The sequence below is a fragment of the Anguilla anguilla genome, chromosome 10, assembly GCF_013347855.1.
Source record: "Anguilla anguilla isolate fAngAng1 chromosome 10, fAngAng1.pri, whole genome shotgun sequence".
Classification (NCBI taxonomy): domain Eukaryota; kingdom Metazoa; phylum Chordata; class Actinopteri; order Anguilliformes; family Anguillidae; genus Anguilla; species Anguilla anguilla.
This window is the reverse complement of record NC_049210.1, coordinates 33,711,307-33,732,715: the sequence shown is the minus strand read 5'-3', so window position 1 is coordinate 33,732,715 and position 21,409 is coordinate 33,711,307. Positions and strand designations below refer to the sequence as shown.

Genomic DNA, 21,409 nt, shown 5'->3' with positions numbered 1-21,409 from the left:
TATAAAAGACTAAGGGGCTGTACCCCTTAAAATCGCTGCTAGCCTACCTCAGTTACGCAACACATACCATGTGTAGCTAGCTTCAGATTACTTTCTTGATTTTGTACACATTTGAATGATGGTCTCCTCCGATACTGATGTTTATTTTTGTACTGCTCCATCCTGTTGTGCCTGCCTAGTCAAATCTCAATGCGACATCCTTGAAAATGATATGGTGATATGGTAATAATGCAATGCCTTTTGATTAATGCAAGGGAAAAGGCTTAGTCAGACTTATGGAGTACACGCACAATCAGCGGCTTCTGTTAAATTGAGTGGCCGTATAAAAACCCAGGCTCTTTTCCTAGATTTTATTTTCTCTTGGACGAACCTCAGGTGGCTTTTAATGTACCGATATTTATGGCGTTGCGGCAAACCAGCTGGCTTTACGTGGTAACCAGGGAGCAGTCAGGTCCCGTGCTTTCTTTGGACGCCGACAATTCTGATTCATACTGTACCTTTGATCCGCTAACATCACTCTGCTCTACTTTCATTCAGACTCTATCCGCGGGATAAACAAACTGGAAGTTTATTATGAAGGTGATGTTTGTGCCACCGATACTGCTTCTTTCCTGACATATAGAACACATATATGAACATATATTTGAGTGATGAGCTGTCCACCAATCAGGCTTTGCATCCCTTGATGCGAATGATATGGATAGAGCGTTCCCAAACCTGGCAGTTCTTTATAGGAAATATATTCCAGTGAGCAGTGTGCAGGCTGAATGCTCTTTTAGCAGACTAAACATACTTAAAATATATTAGCGCTTGACTATGTGCAAGGTGGCTTGTCCATGGCTTGGTCTCCACTTAATTGAGAGATAACGTACAGAAAATAGTGATCTGGACAAAGCTGTTGATAAATTTGCAAAGATGAAATACAGAAAAAAATAATTGTAGGCTTGGTGCATTATGGATTTGTAAAAGCTTGCCAATTCAATTTTTTTGTTGTTGTGATAGTGTTTCTTGCATTAGGCCAGATATGTAGGCCATAAATAAATATGCCAAATTTCGGCTAGACACCACACTGGCTTTGTTGTGCTTGTAGCTGTTTTGACATGCATATATCAGCACTGTTTTCCTATTGCATAATAGTCAAGAATTTCTACTGCAATATCGCCATTATTTTATTTACAGTTTTGCCCATATTATATATCATGCTTGCATAGGCCGATATGTTTTCGGGTTCTGGCACCCACATGTTAGAGAGGCTAGCTCCGCCCTCGCTAGCTCCGCCCTCAGGTGGCCCCCGCCTCCGACCGGTCTTTGTTTCGCACAGGGGGTGGGTGGGTTTTCCGGAAGACCGAACCCACGCTGACCGGACTCATATTCCGCACCGGGAATTCTACCGAGAGGACGCTGCTTTATCAGAGCCGAAGGGCTTTAAGAGGCAAAAAAAAAAAGAGAAGAAGCCTTAATATTTTATCATCCGGAGAAGTCTGTCTGTCAATTTCAGCCACGTCCTGCTATCGCTCAGAGGCTCAGAGACCGGGGGCCAACGGCCAGCCCTTCCTTTTTATCAGCTGAAGAAATCTCCCTGATACCATTTGAAGAGAATTCACAAAGCTGAAATGGCTTTTTTTTGTTTCCATTTTATTAAATCTTTCTTGACATAAAAGAATGGATAGAATAAGGACCTCGTCTGATTCTATGCTTTAATTCCCAGCCGGGTCAGTACAGTAGGATGCCCTGTTTGTCGCGGCTACTTCTGTAATGGTTCCTACATACTGTGGTAGCTTCCTCAAAGAAATGCAATTATGAAGGATTCAGTGGGCTTTTTTTTACCTCCACTTAGAAAATGTACCTTTGGATTACATATAATTTGCCATTTCTGGTTCAAAAATATGTCATATTTCATTCCATTTTGTCCATTTTACCAAATATTCCAACGTGCAGCAGTTGAGATTACAGTTATCATAATGCAATTCTTGCACAATTCCCATTCATGCTATAATCCTGAATGAAATCAGTGTGTAAATCTCAGCGCAGGCCCTAGAGCATGTAATACACTGTGAATCACTAGGCATACTCTCTCTGAAGAAAGGGTTCCAAAACGCTTCTCTGAGTCTCCATAGAGGAACACTATCTAGTTCAAGGGTTCTTTGTTGGGGGAAATGGTGCAGTCTGGGAGCTTTCACACCTCTCACACCTAACATAGAGGGTTTCCATAGAGAACTAAAAAAAGGTTCCACTATAAAGTCAAGCCAAAGAAACCATTCAGAACCTTTTTTTTTCTATTATTGTAGCGATGCAAGCGTATTGTTAGGCCTTATTACTTTTGCACTACAAAATGCAGAGCTGGTATAATGCTCTTCACAGTGGCAGGTCGGGGGCACCTCTTTGTGTCTTCAGCAGGGTGGGGGTGTTAACCCGAACAGGAAGAACTGTGTTTGTACTCTGTAATGGGGGGGGGGGGGGCGGGGGGGGGGCGATTAGTACATCGATGAGCCAGGTTCACAGGGCTTGAGTGGACATTTCGGGACCCACCAGAGAGAAGGCCAGGCCAATGAAGATGAAGAGGATCAAAACCTACGATGCCTCCCGGACAATCATATTAGTGAGAGACGGGAAATGACAACGCCTTCTGCATGAGCTCACAGGGCCCCTGACACGAGACGCTCTCGCCGTTCGCACGCCGTCACAAAGAACCCGCCAGAGCCGCTCAGCCGAACTCGAGCCGGTTAGCGCGCTGTCAGACCCGTGCCTCTGCTTTTAGACAGGTATCAAAGCTGGTAATACTGCTGTTTAGACACCGAGTCTAAACTACTTTTTTAAGTCTGAAAAAAAATAAGATGGTTAAGTTACCTAATGATTGCGGAGAATATGCGAGCTCTACATCCTAACCCGTTATTATTTCGCTTCGGTAGACAAGACATTCGTCAGATTCACCGCGCTGAATGCTCAAATTAAACTCGAATACGGCATGTATAATTAATGTCATTTTGAAGCCTTCGTGTTAACCTATTATGTAGTAGCCTAACACACTGTAATAACATATTGTTCCCTATAACGAGCAATGTAGTTTCTGCTTTAGCAAGTGCACTATTTAGTAATGTCGGCTTTATCCTGCTTCTTACTGCCTTGTCGAAACTGTTTCTTTGGTCTTAGTTGTGATAAAGATTTGAAGAGACACTCTGCTGAACTGTGTGGTTGCTGAGATAAAGCTTTTATATTTGCACACTGTCATTGGTGACAGTATCTCGCATTTGACTGGTAATTGTGACTGTTGTAAATGTGTGAATATCTGTGTGTGTTTGTGTGTCTGTCTGCATGTGTGTGTTCACTATACACATGCTTGTGTGCATTAAAGAATGAAACAGCTGGAACACTTCATATTGCTTTATACTTTTACCAGTGTAAAAGAAAGACAATTATGTAGATATTTCTGTTGAATTTATTTTAGTTATTATAAATGCGTGCTATAAAAGCGTTCAAATTGTTAGTTTCTCATATTGTTCACGCCCAGGGGTCTTTCAGCCAGAATGAATCAACAGCTGTGATCGCGACAGTTCCAATGTGGAAAATCTCCACTTGAGAAGGTCCCTGGCGAAGGCTCAAAGGCATAATGGAGTAAGAGACATTCAAAGGAGAGGAGCCGTGGGTTACAAAATAACAAACAGCCCCCCCCCCCCCCCCCCCCCCCCCCCCCACACCCCCACCCACACCCACCCCCCCACCCCATGGCAGTATGAGTCTGCTCGTCCAGTGCCCTCTCTCCAAACATTGGAGCAGATAGAAAAGTCGATGCACGCCTCATGCACTTAGCCTCGTCTCTGAATTTTGGTACAGCCAGAGAGTACGGTGTCCCCCAATGAAATTTTGGCTGAAATTTTGCCATGGCAATGGCAGTTCAGTGGGTGCCCTGTCTTTCCGTCTCCTTTCCTTTTTTTTTTTAAATATCTCCCTTATGCCCGTTTCAAGGTGACATTGAACTTTGTTTAACTGCCGTTCTCGAGGAGATTTATTTGACGTCCCCGTCGGCTCGGACCATTACGTTTTACTCCTTTCGATGAGCTTCTTTCGTCCTGATTTATACGCACATCCCTTTTGACGTAGTTAAATGTCACCGTGTCCAATCTGTTTGGTCTTGACAGAACACAAGGACTCTAAAACTTTTCAGGAAGGGACATTCGTAGACGACCACTAAAAGCCTGAATAAATTGATTGTACTGAGTAGCTCCTCTAACCCCGGAGTCTCAGTACCAATCACGTCATATCAAATGGAGTGGATTAAAGTGAACAGGAAATAGGCTGCACAGAACCTGTAATGGAATCAGAAAAGCCTGCATGAAGCTCTGTGCGTGCATTCATTCAGTTACTATCAGACTGCCTACATTCCACCTGCATGTGTCCCTAACTTTGACTTAAACATGAATGCAAGTGTTATTTAAAAAAAAACAAAAAAAAAAAAAGTTTTTGTCATAAATGTATTTGTTATCCTTGAACTTAAGCCAAAGTTTGTTTGCCCCGAAGAAAATAATTGTTTGAATGAATTTTGAATTATATGAGTTAAGCAGGCTTTAATTTAAGTTGAATTAAACTTTAAATTGAACACAGGCTTTAATCTCATTATAAAACCCAAACTTTGATTCATATCCTTAACAAAATGAAAGCTGCGCTAGGTTCAGATGTGACATAGCTCATAAATAAGCGCACGGAGGAAATGACACGGTGGTTGGCGGTTGCGGCGCGTTAGCGTCATAGCGGCTCGTCAGCCTTTTGAATGGCAGCCTTTGTGCTTATTATGGCGGGCGGTTCGTCCAAATCTCCGGCTGGGCTGCGGGCGATGGAGAGTAAACCGTCTCTGTCGGCTTTCCTCGGTCGATAACCCTGCGCTCGGCCTGTGGTCCTCTGTTCGCTGCGCGGGTTAGTGGGTGGTTCTGGCTCCCTGGTCTTCCTCCAACCCCCCTGGTCTTCCTCTATCCCAGCCGCCCCTCCTCCCTCGCTCTTTGAAGCGCCGCGGTGTCGGAAGTCTGCCGGGTGACTCGAGGTCTCTGTAATTAAAATTCAGCCCGCGCTCCTGACGTACAGTGCCTGTAATTGCTTTCCTTGCACTTTTGACTCCAGAATGAAGTTCTTCCTTGGGTGAAAAAATCTTTTTGCTATAACTGTATATAGATATATTTTGCAGCAGTATATGATGTTTTTTTCGTGCGAGAATGGTCTTTTATTTTATTGTTGGAGTGGCTGCGTGTGTGCATGCGTGCGTGGGTGTGTGTGTGTGTGTCTGTGTGTGTATGAGAGAGGTAGAGAGGGAGAGAGAGAGAGAGAGAGAGAGAGAGAGAGAGATATGAGAGTGCCAGAAACATGTATTGTAGGTTGTAGGTTATAGGTCATTCACTGACCGTGGTTCATGGTTTTTTTAATTGAATATACAGCTGCATTTATGAAGTGGGGATGATGACGATGATGACAACACCTGCATTTGACTGTGAGTCAGAACTGGGGACAAATCAAGATTGGATCCAGGACAGTCTGTGCAATAAACTGTGAAATGTGTTAGCTTTCTTAAATAGATGGGGAGACAGGTGCAAACAATAACCAGTAAATAACTCAGGTGAGATGGATAGACTCTAGGGGAATTGGTAGCCTCTGGTGGTCAAGAACCAGAATTGTGAATCAGTACATGGAGCATGTGATTGGCCGACCGTGCAGTGAGGAAATCAACATGTGAGTGCGATTGGCCATCCTAAATTGGTTTTAAAAAATCAGAGACAATTTTGTTTAAAAAAATGGATGAACCAATACAGTACGCACAGCTCAGAAAAACCAATCACATTAAGGAGTTTCATGCACTGTACAACGTGATGAATTTGATAAAACACTCAGAACCAGAATATGAAAGCTGGTTGTTGATTTGAAAGGAAGAAGACAAGCGTCCATCATGTAACCAGTGGTCGGGTTCGGTACTGTCGTCTTGCTGAGCGTGAGAAGACTGACAGCTTGCCTTTCCTTGTACTGTCAGGAATGTGCTCAAACAGTGGGTGGTACCGGTCAGTAAAGTTAAATAATGAAAGAGCATTAAAAAAACAACAAGCGGGAAGACTTTTGTTTCATTATGTAAACCTTTTTACACTGCCATGCGTGTTTCACAGGGTGCTGTACAAATTCAGACTACCTTCTGCCTTTTTAAAATTTTTATTTAAATTAGAATGTATCCTCCATTACAGTATTGTCAGGAAGCTTTGTGCCTTCTACAGTATATCTTTGTTGTCTAAGAGATCTGACTGCTGCCACTAGCTCCCTACATGGCGAAATTCATTGTAATGGAGTTGAGCTAAGGTCTTGTAATTTTTATGGCTCTAATTATCTAAGGGGATCATTAATGCAGATTGAAGTGTCGTAAACAAATGGGCTGACCTCAATAGGCTTCTGCACTTTGTGCTCTTGCTCTCTCTCTCTCTCTTTGGACTTTAATTTCACCCTCAAGGAAATACTGCACTTAATTCCGTGATCTCTGAACTTGTGCCTGCACTGCGAGGTTCTCTGGATAACAGCATCTGCTAAAAGGCATTAAAGGAAAGGATTTTTTTTCCCCCTGAAACAACAGCTCTGTAACTAGAGTGTAATAAAACAATTGGGTTGCTTTCGCTTCTGTTCTCAAAAGGTGAGTTCATACAAAAAAAAAAAACAATGCACAGGGACAGTTTTAAAGGGGAGAACTTCAAAGTTCTGCCTCTGTTCATCTCCCCGTCATCAGTGTAAATGGAAATTGAGTTCTCGTCTGTCCTACCTGCTTTAGTAGAAATTGCATTAATAATCGAAATCACCCAGTTCCTTACTCTTTGTGTTGCCCTACATTCCAGCACCCCATAGAGATCCTTGCTCGTGATTACAAACACTGGATTTGTCACTAATACAGTAAATCTGTATTATTGGTATATTTCATAAAATGTTTGTGCAGTAAATAAACCGTCATTGCACTTGGACTATTCAAACAAGCAGCAGCAGCCCTCTAAGCAGCCCAGTTATAAAAAATATTTTTTTTAAAAACTTCACAAACTGGTTGAGTCATCAGAAGAGGAATTTCTGAATTATGCAGAAAAAATAAATCAGATAAACCTGGAAAAGCAACCAGCATAAAAATGGTCTTTTAAAAAAACGGCATTTGAAGAGGTTGATTATTTAATAGGCTGTAATTATAGGGGCTGTCCTTAGTCATCTGACTGTCCTTCTTATAATTGGACCTCTGATAATCTTTTCTCCGTAAATGTGTAATGCCAGCCCATTAGGTCAAGAAGCCATTACAGCTATTACAGTTCATATGACTTTTTAACAGCTCAGCCAATCAACGAGATCATAATGTGAGCTTGACATGAAAATGGACCTTCTCAGAAATGCTCTTAAGAAAGGAACATCGTGCACTTGCTTTGAAATGGCTCTGAAGGTGCCGTATGGCTTTGCCACCATTAAGGGGGTTTCACAGATGCAGTTCTCCAAAGAGAGGCACTCAGCCCTCATTTGCTTTATCACCAAGGGAGGTTCTTAAACTTCAGCTTGGCGGTCCCTTTGCACCCTACCTGCCACTATGTAAAGTTACCTCAGCAGTCAAAAACTCCTGCTGAAGAAGAGAAGAACTCACCAAGTATGGTGAACAGAATATCCTCACCGAAGTTTGGGAAGGGGGGTATGTGGGGAAGGGGGAATAAAAGGCCATCTGAGTCTTCTGTGTCTTGTGACATTCAGCTCTATCAGATAATGGACTACAGATAACGGCCAAAGAGAGAGACAGCCAGAGTCTGTTGATTGCACCATAAGCACCCCCCCCATTTTGTGCAAAGAGGCCGAAAGAAACACTGGAGTCATTGCCCTCACTCATACAAGCATAGCCAGCCCATCGTTTCTAGAGCTCTGAAAGGACACGTTCAGAAGACTGGGTTTACTTAGAGGAGTGCTCTGGAGGGATGCTGTCTTATAGGTGCTTTTATTTATTTCCCATGTCACTTGAATCAGTGTGTTGAAAGCCAGATATGAGGTTTTTTTTTTCTGTAAAAAAAGAAACAGATTGCGTGGGACCTACAATGCATCAAACTAGCAGTCTAAGTTGGCATGAATAATGGACTTGCAAAAAATAATTTGCTGATCAGAGTATTTTTTGAGGACTTCAGAGATATTTTTGTGATTTTAATTGCACAAAAATGGGTTATTGTATTCAGTCAACATTTTTGCTACAACGTACTAAAAACTGCAAGTGTTTTTTTTCTTCATTAACAGAAGTTAAGACTAAGAACAAAAACTCATCCTGTTATGGCACTGCTTTGAGATGGAATCCCAACTATGCCGGTGCCAACTGTGCCAGGTACCCCTGCAAGGCGATGCATAATTTGAGGTGGCATCGCCCAGGGTTAGGGAGGGTGAGTTCTCACCGCAAGTTCAGTCTCACTGCTCTCTAGTGACCCCTGCTGGTTCATCAAGCAGCACATGACGTGTCTTCCTATGACTCATGTCTGTGCAAACTTCACAACACATGCTTTGGAAGAGAGCGCGTGTATGCCTGCACTCATGCACATTGGCTGTAGAGATAACAACACAAGCCCCACCGTTTACCATTGGTCATTCCAAATATGCGAGAAAACTGAGGAAATGCATTTTAAAAAAGTGAATCAATCAGCTTTTGAATTTTTAGTATTACACAACCATTTAAACAAGGAATTGGAGGCATCTGTGCCCCTTAAATGGTTAATAATAATAGTAATAATAATAATAATAATTTTTTGTTTATTTCTGTTGAGTGTTGTCCCCATGCAAAACATTCTGAACTTACAATTCAAAGGGGGTTTGATCCTACAGTGTTTAAATACTTGTACAATTATTTGTTTTTCTTTACAAACTAAAGGCCTTGCTCCCATTAAACCTCAGTTGTTTCTCTCAATTTTTGTCAGATAAGATATAAGCAAAAGTGATCTGCAGAGACGCTCACTATATCAGCTGTGTAAACAGAGCCATTAATCATCATTAGACAGTATTGGCTTCTTCGCATAAGCTTTGCACGGAATAGATTTCTTGTCAAAGTGCGAGGCTTCCATTTCTTTGGATGAGCATACCCGTGCGTGTGTGTGTGTGTGTGTGTTTAGTATGCATGCAGTGTCTGTGTGTGGGTACATACTATACTTGACCCTATGGAAACTAAATCTTTGAACGATCTCAGTTACCTCATCCAGTAGGTTCCTGGGAGAATGACTGTGTTGGGTCTGGTCAGGTCTGGTTGTGCGACACCTGTGTATGTGTACTGTAGGAGGTCAGGCCAATTCAGATGTGCTTACAGCATGTTAAATGGAAAATGTTGGCCAGAGCTTTGCCACACCATCGAGGAGGCAGGCTTTGTTAGCCTCTTCAGGCCATTAGCGGCATTACCCAGCCAGTGCACTGTGACAAACAGCCCCCCCTGTCTGCCTCCCCGGGACCTGGCGACGAGCCTCAGTCCACGTCTGAGCCACGGCTCCAGGGGTGAGATCACAAGGCTCGTCCTCTGATCTCGTTTGTCGCTCGCGTAGTCGTAACCCAGATCGTTGCCTCACTCGAAGAGTTACGAGCCCACGGCTCAGCGCTTAGCGACGAGCTACTGACGACTGTTAATGCAAGCAGATTGTAATTCTTTTAAATTGCCTGATTTGGGAGGAATGGCATTTATTTTTTATTGTTATTTCCCTGTCTCGTTATGTCTTTTGTTTAACTGATAGCGTTTTTTGGATGTCACGGTGAATTATTGACTTGTATGATGTATTTACGCTACATGTAATCCTTGCACATTGCTCGGTTTTTTTACGGAAACAGTGCAAATTAAATGTGTGCTTTGTTCAGCGGTCCAATTAGCAGGGCCTCATACAGGGATCTGAACCCGTAACCCCCTGTGCTTTTGGGCTTTATATAATACACCTAAGCCATCCCAATGCACAAATAAAATGTAACACAAATGAAAATAACGTTGAACCATCATAGGCGGTCTACCATCCCCAAATGTTTCACAAAGCAACAAGTTCTCACTTATAGAGTGCGATGTAAACCACCTGGTATCGAGTGTACTGTGTAACTGTGAGATCCTTTCTCAAAATAAGCAGTGCTCAGTAAACACACAACGTATTATATTAAAGCCTAAATGATATTTAATTTGTGCAATGTGTCTTTTAAATATGAAATTCTTCCTGGGCTGTTCGATCTGGCGCTGATGTCCTCTTGTTTGTCTTCGTTAGGACCCTGCCACCCGAATCCGTGTCACAACGGCGGAGAGTGCGAAATCAGCGAGACCTACAGGGGCGACACCTTCATCGGATACGTGTGCAAGTGTCCTCCCGGCTTCAACGGGATCCACTGCCAGCACAGTAAGATGGATCGCCCTGATTACCCCTCCTCCGCCGCCGCTCTCTCCCACCTTTCGGCCGTTTGCGTAGCGCCGACACCGACGCAAATCGAACCCTCGGGATTTGAGGCATTTCGCATTGAAAGGAGAGAGAGAGAGAGAGAGAGAGAGAGAGAGAGATATGTCTCTGAGAGATGCGATGCCGATGGCTGATGGCCTTTGCTTTGTGCTGTTTTAAAAAAAAAAATCACATTATTCTTCTCATGGCTCTGATGAAGTAAATAAATGTTTCATGGTGCTTGTTTCCTGGTGCAGTGTCACACATGTGGCGGTTATCATCGCCTGTTTCGACGCGAGGCATCAATGTTTTACAAGGAGAGTCTTCTCCAATCGAGTGCCTGAATTCAGTCCTGCTATTGCTATGTGATTTGGCCTCGTCTTCCTAAATCTTCAAAAAAAAGGGCATTTTGGCTGAAATGAGGTGTTTGTGTTTGTTGCTTTATTCCAATTTTAGCCTGATGAATCATTCTGGTAACACAATTTAAATGCAACCCCTTCCATTTAAGTGCCATCTACATAAAGTTGGAAATATGAAATGTGTTCCAGTACCAAAAGCGTCTGTGGTTTTAAAACCCGTGGAACAATATCAGATTTTTGTATAAAGCTTTGTTGCAGGTTTTATGGGATATGGGGTACAGTAGTAGGTCCAGACGGTAGTCATCCCTTCATGATGCGCTTCGTAGTTCCCAATGAATGGTGCAGTTGGGAGGGAAACAGCACATAACGGCAGTGCTGCTCAACCTGCTTCTGAACAGTGCCTTAAGCACTGCAGATATAAACAAAATCCAGATAAGGGTCTGATAAGGTTAGTGTATAGAGTACAATTGAGGTATATCTGTGTGTGTGTGTGTGTGTGTGTGTGTGTGTGTGCACAAACCTTACCTAGGGTTAGAATTAGGTTAAGGTTAGGGTTAAGGTTAGGCATGTAGTGGTTAGGGTTAGGGTTAGAGGTTACGGAATGAATGTAGTCAATGGGAAGTCCTCATAACAATAGCAGTACGGGACTCTGTGTGTGTGTGTGTGTGTGTACATCACGTGTATACAAATTTCTCTTTGCTTTGCTCTGTGGGCTGTGGGTTAATATCTGTTTTATGTCCACAGTAGATACATTTTTTAGCTCCTCCACAGTCTGTGGATGGTACTTACAGTAAAGACGCAGACAAAAAATCATACCTCATAACAGGTATATGGCCATCGGCCTTATGACCTGGAGTGACCTCTGGCCTGGAGTGCAGTGTTCTGACTGCTGCACCACAAGCTGTCTCCTGATTGGCTGACCATTGTTGTCTGTAAAAGACTTGACACGCCCCTAAACCATAACTTAGTGGCTCATATTGGACTCTTGCAGGTATTATTGAATGTTAATGAAAAATTCATAACACATTATTACAATATTTATACATGCTGTATCTGCATATTTAAACAGGACTTGAGATGTTGACTTACATACTTTCTGCAAATAGACAGCCAATGGAAAATGGAGCCATTGTGCTGTGCCATAAACCTACCATGGCTTTTTTCAACAGAGCATCATATAATTGTAGCTATTTGCACTTGTCCAGAGAAGAGCCAATCATGGCCAAGATGAAAACTTTGGGGAATATGTGTCTAATTAGAATTCCCTCTAGATCTGCAATCCTTTAGCACGCAAAAAAAGTCATCTGTCCTCTTTTTGAATTGTGCATCTTCAGAAAATGAGCCATAAATTATTCAGAGACTAATTCCTGGATTTGTTCAACATTCGTCCTTAGACTTGACTCAGTTAAATGCTAATATTTCTTCCCTCACCCCCCCCCCCCCCCCCCCCACCCCCCAGTTTGTCAAGTTCAGACATCACCAAGATTAACTTGCCAAACTGTGTTTCAAGACTACCCACCCACATGCATCTGCTTTTTTTTTTTTTTGAAAGTCAACATTAAGGACAAATTTTGATTAAATTTTAAGACCTGAATAACATGCTGTGCTACCATATAGTTCGAAAACTGAGGTGTGGGCGGGTACTCAAAATAAGTCAAATAATTTAACTGCTGTATTTCTTTAAATATGGTAATTAAATGGACCAAAAATAAGGGATGTCTGTTTGAACTCTGACAGACTTCATCATCATCCAGAGAGGCTCCTATAATCTGGTTTACCTGAACAGTCTACAGAGATCAAATGACTACTTTCTAAAAATGCTGGTAATGTGCAAAAAAAAAAACTTTGATCAAATTTGGCTTCAATCTCTTCTTGGCTTTGTAACATGTCAGCCTGTTTACAATTGAGCCAAAACAGGACAGTTTCTGACTGTAGCTAGTCATAAGTCAATATCTACTGTGGCATAAGGAAAATTTTCAAAAACCATTTTATAACAAAAACAAAAAAACACTGCATTTACCATTACAACACACTGACGCACTACTTGCCTCATTTTAACGGTTAAGCATTACCTGCTGTTTATATTTCACAGCGATCCATTCTAAGCTCGAGCTCATTTGAATGGCTATGGCAGGCAGGCAGAGTTTCACGGTCTATTAAGCACTTGGACGGCTGGTGGCCTCGCTGTCACGTGTGAGTAAACAGCACAGAGTGATATGTGTTCAGCCTCGCTAAATCAGAGGGGACAGGATGCAAGGTGGGCCCTGCCTTCAGAGACCCATCTCGGTCAAGGTTAATCAAGCGCAAATGAACACGTATTTGACTGATACACTATGGCCTGAATTAAATCAAAATGTGTCCTTAACTTTACCCCAGGATGCCTCAGTGCTACTTTACCCCCTTTACACAGTCTGGCAAGGCTGCCAGTCACAGAAATGACCTCTTTAAAAGTCAAATACAAATTGAATGGCTGAGCTTCACCTTATTGTTGGCTGGTAAAAAATAGAATCTAAAACTACTTTTTTGTGTAATTGTGCGCCAAACTGAAGGGTAAATGTTTGATTGGACGATTTCGCTCATGGCTGCACTGTGGAATTGGGATTTAAGGTTTTAAGATGGATTCCCACTTCATCTGAATGAATGTGATAAATATCAAATCATATGGAATCGCTTAATATATAAAAATGTCAGCAGCGTTAGCAACGACTGGATAAAGATTGCTTAGGAAACTAATAATTATAAACTGGCGATTTATTTCTGTGGCATTTGGTCTTTCTGGGAGCTATAACCGTCCTCCTTATCTTGCTGATTCTTTTTTCTTTTTTTCTGCCAGATAATTCACCTCTCATCCCTTGCACTTTATAGTTTTCTTGTGAGCTTCGAGATGCGAATACACTGTGCTGGGTGAAGTTAAATACCAATACTTAACACTTTTGTTGACAGGATGCTCCTTCATTCCTGGCATGCTTGCTGTATATCATCTTTGTAGATTTGGCATGAGGCACAAGACTGATTAAATGCCTCCGTAGAGTGCATTGCACACCTTGGCCGTTGTTATCCCGTTTAGCTTGAGCCAATTCCTGGGGGTGAGTTCTTAATTCCGGACCTTGTGGATATGCAGTAGTGAGCGGCAATCCCCTTCTTTCCAACACTGCTGCCGAATAAAAAAATATTGTACTGGAATACATTATTACGCAAAATTTAGGGTCTGGTTAATTTCTGGCAATTAAATGATAAAGGAGACAAGATAATTGTTCCGGGGAATGACAGTGGAGCAGGTTTTTTGTCATGGCACATGGCAGCATTTTAATTGGCAATGAGTTTAATGGAAAAGCTAATAGAGGCTGAGGGATTATTATCAGCAATGAACAAAACTCCAGTTAAAGGCTAATTATTCACTAGGAAGGAAAATAGTCTAATTCAACCAGAGCACCCAAACGGGAAGGAGAGGTAGCAACGCTGGCAAAGAAAAAAGAAAGAGAGAAAGATCAGACTCAGACGCATCCACGCTCAAAACGGGACAGAGGAATGGAAACGCGGATGAAGAAAGGAGGAGAGGACGGAGACGTATCTGCGGGGGTGAATGAATTGGGCTTGTGCGTGCCGATGCATTTTAGCGAAACGCGATGGCCGATTTTAAACCTGTGTTATAAACAGCCGTGGGTCACGGTGAGAAAATGACAAGCACATTTCCCTTCAGTTTGTTGAGTCTGCAGTTCAGTTAACACGGTGGTGGGATTGTTCCAGCCGAGGTGGATGACAAGTTAATCTTTTCAGTTCCTGGACTGGATATGAATAAAACAGTGAAATGTAACTATTCACTGCTGCAGACCTGGTGTGGTTTGCCATACTGTTTGTACATCTGCTGCTAACATTGCTAACACATTGCACATAAAAAGTGATTTCAGTACCACATCTGAGGTGCTGTTGTTTACTTCAGCACTTGCAACAAGTGTTTATCCATATTAGCACATATTGTTAGCATCTATAAGTAAATGGCTTCATGACTGGGGCTCTTTTACGTGATGTCACTGGTTGCAAAAAAAGGGAAGAAAAATATCTGGGTGTGTCCCTGAGATGCCCTGAAAACAGCTGGTGAAATTGGCCAGAGAGCCAGGTCAGGAAATGTTGCCGCCTGAGTAATAAAGTCATTAAACATGGCGGGGAAACTCAGGAAAACCGGTCTGGAATAACTGGAGTAGAGCCTTACTGCTGGTCACACACTGTCCGTCTCCAAAGCCGTTTAATTTCCAGAGAATTACACGCAGACGAGCTGCCGCCGACTTCCTCTCACCTCGTCTGTGACCCGCATTTAAAAATATTCCTGTGTGGACTTGAAATAAAGAACGTTTCAAAGGGTGTTTTTACAACCAACAACTCCAAAGCAGGACTAAGAGACACTATTACCACATGTGATAAACTCTTGCTAGAAAGTAGTAATGATGGCAGTTTCTTTCCTGTACGTTGAGGAAGACGCATGCAGTGTATATATCTGCTCTACCTCAGTTTCATGCTAATAACAGTACAGAGAGAGGGGCAGAGTTTCAGTACATGCACTGAATGCACACCAAGCGTTTTGACGTCGGTTAAACATCCAATTAACGTCAGTCACGGAGGTTGATATGATGTCGATTAGTGGGGCATAAATTAATGTTTTTTTGATGTTGGTAATTCGATAAGTACAAACCACTGATCTATTATAGGTAGAAAAGTGGCACGGTCATGGCTACACGTCGATCAGCATGTAGCCGCGGCGGGGGGTAGGACTGCATCGGTACAGCAGCTTTGAAGTGCAAAACTTGGGTTCTGCAGTGGTATTAAAAACAGCCAATAATTATTGAAGACTGATACAGTTTCATGAAATTATTCCAGAGGAGACCGGGACAGAAGACTAAACAAGGACACAAAGTGAGATATATATGCATATCATTTCCGCAGTATTGACCTGTAAACCGTGTGCGGAATTTTTCAAATGGGACATTGCAGATTTAAAATATTTCTGGATTTTGATCGACATTTTATGTCCACAACAGTTTTTCCCTCTTGGTTTCCAGTTTTGTTTAGGCTTTCAATATACTGTATATTCATCTGTTTATTATGTATGCCCATCTGTGCCACACTTTAAATAGGGAACAGCCGAGTCACAGTAGGGTTGCCAACTCACACTTTGGGCATGAGACACACGCTCTCAGTCTCACACTCTCAATCCAAATTAAACAACAGTCTCTATATCACCACCCCTCATGAACAATCTCAATGCCACCCAAACCGCCCCCATCCCATCAACAATCTCAATGCCACCCCCCCCCCCCCCCCCCCCCTCGGCCCGGGTAGCAGTCATAGTTGCACCCCCCGGTCAACAATCTCAGTTGCAACCAGGTCTACAATCTGAATGGCCCCCCACCACTGGCAAACTGAACAGATCTCACACTTCAGCTGACCAAACTTGGCAACCCTGATCGAAAGGACATGATGAGTGCTAGATACAATATGTCTTGATGAGCACAAATTACAGCAGGGACTGACAGGGTTGTATTTGCATTTCTGTTAAGCCTCCAGTGATTATTTGTGAGAAGAAGAAAAAAAACCAATAGAACTTGACTGCGGATTTTGGATGTGCACTCTCCTTATGCGCTGTGGAATTAGGCTAGTGACAGCAAATAGCCTTTTCTTCCTTTTAAGCTTATGTGTCCAATTATTTCTTCACACCACTGCTGACTGTAAAGGGATATAATTTTATTTTTCTCACTGTTTTTGTTTGATTCATTAGCACATTGTTTTTTTTTGGCTGCAATTGGAGGAAGGGGACCTGGAGATTGTAATTGTCTCAATGACAAGTGTCTCCTGCAGTAACGGCAGTTTACCACTAGAGAGTAGTGATAGGAGCGTAAAGCTTTCGGAATCCTATCGCTAAGGTCATTAGTTACTATCGCTAAGGTTACCAGTTTTCTGCAGATCAAAACTTTTAGCCTGTAATTCAGTCCTCTAGCTGAAATGCCATTTTACAGACGATTCATCAATATACCTCGTAAGCAACAATGGGGTGGGGGAGGGGGGATACATTTCAGGTTACTAGAATCATCTCATTTTAAATATTACTGATCTGAATTGACAGTTTCCGTGGGTGAAAATTGGAAAATAAATTTTACTTAAATCCTTGAATTAATACTTTTTACTAAGTATCTTAGCAAATCTCATAAAATAAAAGGCTGCAATCTGCTTTGTTCCAGTTTTACTACTCTCACAAATGTTGTAAGCACTGGGAATCTTCAAAGAGTTGATTCTGCTTTACTCTAGATCCTACCAGATCAAAGCAAGCTAATATTTCTACTATGTTCTTACCAAAGGGAAACGAGACTTGCTTTTGACAAACAACACGAGTACAGTCACTAATATTTATTTCTTTCTTTGTACTTTTTTGTTCATGGACTCAAGTTCTGTGCTTGGATTATAAAGCACAGCTTGTGTCTTGTTCTAAGAATAGTAACAAATAGCAGATTTCCCATATACAGTGTATCTATTTGTAGTACTGTTGATATCTTAGTTCAGTCTGTAATATGCTGTTATCATCACTTCACTGAAAACAACTCTTTGTATGTGCAAGATGGCTATTTTCTCCAATTGTAAATTATAATAATGAAAAAGATTATACGTTATTGGTAGTAGTAGTAATAGTAGTATTAGCAATATTAGCAGCAGTATCCGTATCAGAAGTAGTAGTTGCTGAATCGGTAGCAGTAGCATTTGAAAAGGTAACTGTAGTTCTGTCATTATTCAAATGATGTACTGTTATGTGTCAGGTGTTCAAGGAGACTAACATTCTATGTGGGAAAAGAAAAAACAGGCAATTATTATAATAAAGTGTCATTGAAATGCCTGAGCCCCATCAGCCTATTGGCAGACAGGTTTGGAGTCTGTGAGTACTGTCTTTCAGAAGGGTGAAATCGTACCCTGTTCCAGAAACTTCCAGAGTAAGAGAACACATGTATGACACATCCTGAAGGGGAAATGGTTGTTGAGGCAGAGACTGAAACCGTCTATAGAGGTTGCCTTCGCTGACTTACATATTAAGTGGTGTTTCATTGCATTCACATTTAATTTTTTTAAAATGTGTTCAAGTGTGCTAAAATAAGATATTTAGCCCAGCAAATATGTTTATCCAGAATAAGATAGTAATTCACCAGGACTCAAATTACCTTCGGGGCGATATAATAACCATGGTTTACTTAGCCTAATGGCATGCTACTAAAATGAGACAACATTAATTTTAGGTCATGATATTAAACAACTTGTAATGCCAACCAGAGCCCTTTCTACAAGCATCTTTGTCTTGCATCTTATCACAAAATGGCCTTAAAATGTACGGGTTTTTTTTCATAATAGGCTGTCACTAGATTCGGTAACTACTTTCCGGGAAGATCCACACTCAAAATGTTTAGTGAAGTTGAGGCTAAAAGATTCTAACTTTCTGGCATATTGCTTTCATCACTGAAGTGGTGTTGCATGCTGAGAACAGTCTTTTATATGAAGCTCTACAGTGTCACCACAGGTGTACAAGCTAATTGGAGGAATGACCAATCAGAGCATGGGTCTCCAGTCTTATCTGAAAAGGACTGATGTGGGTGCAGGTTTATGTTTTTAGCTACGACACCTGATTCAACTAATTAATGAATCACTGTCTTCAGTCAAAACCTTGATTAGTAAAATCAGGTGTCGTAGTGCTGGGCTAAAACAAAAACCTGCACCCACACCGGCCCATTTCGGATAAAATTTGAGACTCCTGAATCAGAGCCTCCGTTTTCAGACAGGCAATTAACGAGTACCTACAGTAACTCATGGCAGCGGATCCGAAAAGTAATACATTTTAAATCAAAATGGACCGCTGTAATTTCAGACCAAAGGTTTAAAAACTGAAGTACATAGATCTAAATAATTAAATGAATACACACTCACTTTTACCCATTTTTTTAGTTGAGCGATGATGATGCACAGAGATTCAATGTTGCTATGTTGCCTTAATCTGTGAAATAGTGTTGTATGCTGAAAGCCAGTCGATTTAAAATGTGTCGCACAGTTCAGAAATGTGTGTGATCGCACAAATGTTTGCTACCTGGAGCCTGGATTACTGTATATTGCAAAGCCACAGACCAGTGGGTTTTTCAGCTCAGAAAGTGTCTTTTGTGACAGCAGCCGTCGGAAAACCATTGCATATCTGCAACTATACTGCAGTATGGTTGCCGCGCATTTATTTATTTGTATTCTAAATAGTGATTTTTTTCCACGTTTTTGCACGTTTAAGATAAAGCGCGGGTCCCGCATTCATCATAATTGGATTTCACAGCCATTATAATCGGAGGTGAACCAGAAAAGGGGACAGCAATACCCCCCCCCCCCCCCCCCCCCAAATTAATTAGGTGCAAGAAAATGAAAACAGGGAGTGTGTGTGAAATATATGAACCTAGTGCAGAGAATTAATGCCACGGAAGCTGATTTTTGCAAGACTTGCTTTCTTTGCAGACAGATAAGTGAGTCTGCCATATATTTTAGAAACGGTATGAAAGGAGTGCTTTTAGCAGAGGTACCAATTAGTTGCTTGCGGTGACTGATGGAGCATTATTGCTAAACAGTGCTTCAGCTTTTTGCAGGTTGTGCTTCTGTTAACATCACGCCCCCACTCCTTATCCATCATACAGATGATTAATAAGATTTTAAACAAAACTCTTGAAGCATCTTTTAATGCACAGTGGCATATTTGACATTCTTCTTGAAACAGAAAAAAAATGTAGGTCAGTTGCTAGAGTAGCACAAATTTAAGGTGCAGATTGTCCACCCTGCAGGAATTCGTTTAAACCTTGCTTTTTGCGCAAAAGTATATTGGAGGAAGATGTCAGGTTCCTCGATTCATAAGGCAAAGCTCGGTCTTGGAAGCGTTTCTTTTCCTTGATTGATAAGTAATCTCGAGTGTTTGAGCTCATGACGGCGTTTTACCATTTTAGAGTGAGCTCCATGCATGTGTTAAAACACAGGCCAGGTTTAGTCAAGTAACGCTAGGCCCGTTAGTTTCAGTGAAGGCAAATCTTAATGCTACTGCAATCACATTCTAGACAATTATTTGCTTCGCCAACAGTCTGAAGAAGCCCCTTTGCTGTTTCAGCATGACAATGCCCCTGGGCAGAGAGCGAGGTTCATATAGAAATGGTTTTGTCAAGAACAGTATAGAAGAACTTGAGTAGCCTGCACAGAGCCCTGACCTCAACCCCATCCAACACCTTTGGGATCATTTGGAAAGACAACTGCGAACCAGACCTAATCGCCCAATCGGTGGGTGACCTCACTAATGTTATTCTGGCTGAATGAAAGCGAATCCCTGCAGCAATGCTCCAACATCTAGTATAAAGTCTTCCCAGAAGATTGGTGGTTGTTATACCAGCAAAGGGTGGACCAACTCCATATTATTGCCCATAATTTTGGATGAGATGTTGGATGTCAGGTGTCCACATACTTTTGGCCATGTAGTGCACTTATGCAGAGTATCTTTGTTCTATTAACCATTCCAAGTGCATTAAGACCTTTGTTTAGCAACGTGATCAGTAGGCAGTAGTTTTATGCAAAAAAAAAATTCTGAACAAAACATAGTATTGAGTGCCAAAAAGAATCTATGAAAAATAGCTATAGTAATATTCATGAAACACCCACTCTCTCATATGTGTCCATTAGCATGCAGATTTAAAACGAACAAGCAGAAAACAAACGCAAGGATATTTTGAGTGGGAGGTTTATTTAAGACAGAATAAAGCATTTTTGCTAAGCAGAGTGAGTGTGACCTGTGGTCTGTTTCATGAGGGACTGTCCATAGCTCCTAGTTTATGTCTTTGGGCTTGTGGGCTAAAAGAGGTGTTATTGTTTGTTTGTTTTTGAACGGACCGATTTACATAAGCACAGGCGTGTAGAATTGAGTGCAATGATTTTTGCTCGCAAAATAACAAATTATAATTGTTTTTCCTGGCTATTTGTATTGGGATTCATGTATGCTTCTAGTGCTTGCGGAAAGCCATTCTCTACTTTGTGTAATCAACAAATTTGAGCTTTAAATGAGATTTTCCAGTGTTATGACAACATAAATAAAAGCACTGAGAGTATTTTATAAATGGAACATGGACACTGCGTCTTTGCAAGAAAGTTTTATTTACAAAGGCTACAAATGTCAGTATAGTTCCGGAAATGCGTTCTGTTTTTTGTTACTGGTGTTGTTTGCCTCCATTTTTTTAACTGTGTGTGTGATTTTCAAGGGAAACATCTGCACATTTTAACCTCACATGAAATTCAGTGGGGTTTGAATCAATAGAAACACGTTTTTTACATGAAAGCAAAAAGAAACTCCTATAAGTCGTAGCGAACCATGTGCGCGCCGGTTGGAAGGGTTTGTCGATTTAATGCATTGTAGAAAATAAAGTCATACAACACAAAAGCACTGAAAATGTATTTCAACATAAGCCCCTCCCCCCTCAAAAAAATCCTTTTACTTAAAGTAATGAAAACTGCAAGCTTGCGACTTGTCTAACGAATCATGTGTGATCCCGTTAGGTAACCGCAGCCCACACAGCGTTGACAAAGACTTAAAACAAAGGCTCCATTTAAAAGCAGAGTAATACA

At 41.6% G+C, this 21,409-nt stretch overlaps 1 protein-coding gene across 2 annotated transcripts in view; it reads left to right on the top strand.

The window, feature by feature from the left end:
• The window catches only part of LOC118206781 (EGF-like repeat and discoidin I-like domain-containing protein 3), a 149,536-nt gene that overhangs the window by 46,468 nt on the left and 81,659 nt on the right, over window positions 1-21,409 (top strand). For both annotated transcript variants that reach the window (XM_035379847.1, XM_035379849.1), the window contains one exon: window positions 10,233-10,361. In XM_035379847.1, the coding sequence (XP_035235738.1) occupies window positions 10,233-10,361 (129 nt within the window). The remainder of the gene's footprint in view (window positions 1-10,232; window positions 10,362-21,409) is intronic.